The sequence below is a fragment of the Condylostylus longicornis genome, unplaced genomic scaffold (assembly GCF_029603195.1).
Source record: "Condylostylus longicornis isolate FDR11 unplaced genomic scaffold, ASM2960319v2 ptg000713l, whole genome shotgun sequence".
In the NCBI taxonomy this organism is placed as follows: domain Eukaryota; kingdom Metazoa; phylum Arthropoda; class Insecta; order Diptera; family Dolichopodidae; genus Condylostylus; species Condylostylus longicornis.
Window position 1 is genome coordinate 1,441 of NW_026578660.1, and position 3,650 is coordinate 5,090.

The 3,650-nt window shown below is 46.1% G+C and overlaps 1 protein-coding gene across 1 annotated transcript; it reads left to right on the plus strand.

Moving 5' to 3' along the window:
• The first annotated feature begins 243 nt into the window (after window positions 1–243).
• LOC129618016 (uncharacterized) lies at window positions 244–3,650 on the plus strand. Its single transcript, XM_055532952.1, has 10 exons — window positions 244–358; window positions 403–638; window positions 685–888; window positions 962–1,161; window positions 1,398–1,641; window positions 1,752–1,882; window positions 1,931–2,012; window positions 2,062–2,259; window positions 3,398–3,484; window positions 3,534–3,650. The coding sequence occupies exons 1-10, from the start codon at window positions 244–246 to the stop codon at window positions 3,648–3,650; spliced, it is 1,614 nt and encodes a 537-aa protein (XP_055388927.1).

The following is a 3,650-nucleotide window of genomic DNA, read 5'->3' on the forward strand; positions in this document are numbered from 1 at the left end:
CATGAAGCATCGCATATCGTTATCCGTCCAGAAGGCTCCTCATCCGTCTTTCCCTCACAGACTGAGGGGCGCTACGAACCAATTAACCGAGCTGAGAATCGACTTCCTCCAGTCATTCCTGCAGACCTCTCGCCCTTCAGAGGCCGCACTCCCCTCCCTTACGGTAAGGCATCAAGATTAAGTTACCCGGTCTCATCCTGTTTGTTGAAGAACCACAAGGCTACGTTCATATATTCCCTCGTGATGGAAGCGGAGCCAAATTGGGACTTGCAGGATTGGCTGGTGCGTTCGTCTTCGGTAATTTCTTTTTTATCTAGTCTTTCCTTGACAGGCTTTGATGAGACTGGATATGGAAGCGGTAAATATCGAGTGACAGCGCTGCATTTCATGTCCTTCAATCAGGAGCGCTTGATGAATTCGGCCAACCGATTCCAGACGAAGTCCTTCTCGCTCAAGCACAGTCCCAAGCAGGTCCACTGGGAGACTTCTTCTCAGATGAAGCCTTCGCAGAATTAGCGGGAGGATTCAAAGGAACAGACGGAAAGTTTTTGGCGATGACTGCGTATGGCGCGGTGCCACTTCCGGATCAAATGCTGAAATCCATTCCAGAAAAACTTGTTTCGCGGCCGATAGTGCAAGTGAGTCAATTGAAGGACAACGCCGGTTGTGGAGTGCATCTTACAGGAGCGGGATATTTTTGTGTTGAAACAAGAAGAAAGGACTCGAGTGGTCGAGCGAGACTACACTCAGTTTGAGCACTCGTTTGTGGACATTCCTAAAGCTCTGGTTGTTGACAAAATTGAGTTGCAAAAAAGAACAAGAATCATCGAAGTTCCACATTTCAACTATAAGCCAATCGTTGAGGACAAAATTGTAGAGATCCCACTTGTAAGTCATCAATTATCACCAAGACAGTCAATCATGAATCAATCATCATATTGACGAAATTATTCCTCTTTAGGGAATCAAATACGTTGAAATTCCGATTGAAGTCGCTTGCCGGGCTCCCCCGCGCATCGTCCCTGTCCCAAAACCGCACATCGTCGAGCGTATCATCGAAACAACAAAGCCTGTCGTTCAAGAAAAGATCATTGAGGTCCCAGAAGTCGTTCGGAGAAAAGTGAGCGGACGTGTGAATCCAAGCGCAATTGGTCTTTGCAGGTTCCTAAAGTCGTCATCAAAGATATTCCATACGTTGTCCCAAAATATGTTGAAAAAATCATTGAGGTTCCATATCAACCTGGTCAAACGTTGCCGCACCCGCAGGTAGAACGAGTGGAATGAAAGCGACGATTGATTTTTCTGAAACTTCAGGGGGCGCCAATGACTGTTTTGCCTCAACCACCCCCTTTACCAGGTGCGCCACCTATTTGTAATGAACATTTGATCACTTGAAGGGATTCAGGAAAACGACCAGATCAATTAGGAGAGAGAAGCGACGCCGCAACGGCTTGGGGATCTGAAGTGGAGGAGAGACGTAAGAGACTGTTTGGTGCGTCGCAATTCAAGCATTTTGTAGGAACGACTTTCCAAGGATATCCGTCACCGTATCAAGGAACGGCTCCACCTCAATTTGGAGGACAACCCGCATTCCCACCTCCAGCTGGTAAAGCACGAGTTTCTAACTTCCCTATGCTCCGCGTCTGCAGGGGCCCCCATGCCGGTTACCTCTTCTGGAGCGCCGACATTACACCCACGCGCCTCACCACGGGTATGTTGAATACTGTAATGCAAAAATGGTTTGTTTGCAGGCTTACATCAAAGATGATGCTTTAGTCGTTCAAGAAGCAGGAGTTCCCGGAGAACCTCAAACGTTCTATCTAACACAAGGAATCAGACACGTTCAACTGCCATATGAAGCCGAAATTGAAGTAGCTGTTGTGTAAGTTGAACATTCGAATAATGATGAGTGATTGACTTTTGTTATAAGGGAACAAGAAGAAGTCCCAGAAGGTGTTCCAATTGCACAGCCCCATGTTCGATACATGGCTCCTGGCAGTAGAGCCTTAGCAGTAAGCTTTTCCTCGATCTTATTGAGGATTCACATTTCGGTCTTGATAGTATAACGACGGACGAAAAACGTCGTCGCGTGGGGATCCCCAGGATGCAATCTATGCAGGACCTATGGACCCAATTGTGTCACACGCAGCACCGGGAATGCGAGCGATTGAATTCAAAACTAAAGGGTATGAGCCAGATATCTTGACTCAACAAGGGGTTATAAAATATTCGAAGTTTGAATGCTGTTTGTCGAAAGACGTGAGCAAGGTTTTGCCGAACCTCCCCCCACACGCTCTAGTCCCAATGGACCCGCCAGGCACCCCCAATTTGAAGAAACTCGCAGCAGTGCATATGAAACATGCGGAACGGTTGAGTCCCAGATTGACTGCTCATGAAGAAACTGAGAGACTCAAGGAGGAGGAACGCAAAAAGAAAGTCACAGCGCAGAAGCAGTGATTTCAAATTTTGTAGCAGATTAAAATCTCATTTTGTTTTTGACGATTCGCTGTTTGTGGATTCGTTGGTCTCATCGTGAGAGAATCTCTAAAAACGCTACAGGCAGACCGTTATGTGAATTGTGAAAACGTGGGCGCAAAAAAGGCAGTTGATTACGAGCTCAATTTTTATTTCATTTGAGGCCCATCAAATTTATTTTTGATCTCAAACCACTCTCGCCCAAAGTTTTATAGAGCAGAGGGAAAAATGGATAGTTTTTGCCTCAGTCTGTTCGCTGGTGCGCCGCTTCGCAAAACTCAAAAGCCCAGCTTGTGTTTTGTCTTCGCAGGGGTCACTTTTAGTCAACCTATCAAGCAGGTTGTTGTTCGGAAGTACAACACATTGATCCATGCTCTAGTACGCGTCCAACATCTTCTTCTAGTGTTATCATTAGTATCATTGATAGCTGGGATCTGTAGTCATACTTGTCATTCTACACTATTACTGCCAAGATGCGGTAGGGCCCTTGTCTCTGATTCCCCTGGCATTTTGTCTCTTGTTGGTTGCCGTGGAGCCCACGGTAAGCAAGTAAGGTATCGATTCTTGTCATTTCTCTTTGTTTTAGACGCGCTTAATATCTATCGTTTTCTATATCTCTGTATTGAGCTTCATCGGAGCACTCTTTTTCATAAGTTACCTGCTCATTACCTGCAGAGGTGCCGAGCGTTCTTCAACAATCTTCTTTTCACTTCTACCTGTTCAGGCCAGTTCTGGACCCTTGATATCCCTGCGCAAGCGGTTTTGGGTTTAAGTGTTCTTGACGCGTTTCTAGCAGTACGCCAACACCATATGCATCTACTGAACATATAGGATTTTGAGCTCAGCTATTTGTTCTGGGATGTTCTCTTCGGATACTGGTACGCAATAGAGCTCAATCTACTTTTTATGTGAGTTGTTACAGGAGGAGCACGATCGACCGGAAGCCCCTGTATCTGAGCCACCTCCGTTACCAAGTGACTTGGATGAGTTCTACCGTACGATGGAATCCGTATGTCATATTCGTAAAATTTTTTATCAATGACACTTCTCCCTGATAGCGTCCACTTTGGAGGCCGTACCAGGGGCGAGAACAGAAACTAGAAGACAAGGAGAAATCAACAGAAGATGAGGATGTGGTCCCAAAGTATATTGACGCTACAATGCCGTGGACATAA

Coding starts and splice junctions, on each gene's coding strand:
- LOC129618016 (XM_055532952.1), top strand. CDS start 244: ATGGAAGCGGAGCCAAATTGGGACTTGCAGGATTGGCTGGTGCGTTCG. Junction 1,162..1,397: donor AGCGCAATTGGTCTTTGCAG/GTTCCTAAAGTC, acceptor GATCACTTGAAG/GGATTCAGGAAAACGACCAG. Junction 2,013..2,061: donor CTGGCAGTAGAGCCTTAGCA/GTAAGCTTTTCC, acceptor CGGTCTTGATAG/TATAACGACGGACGAAAAAC.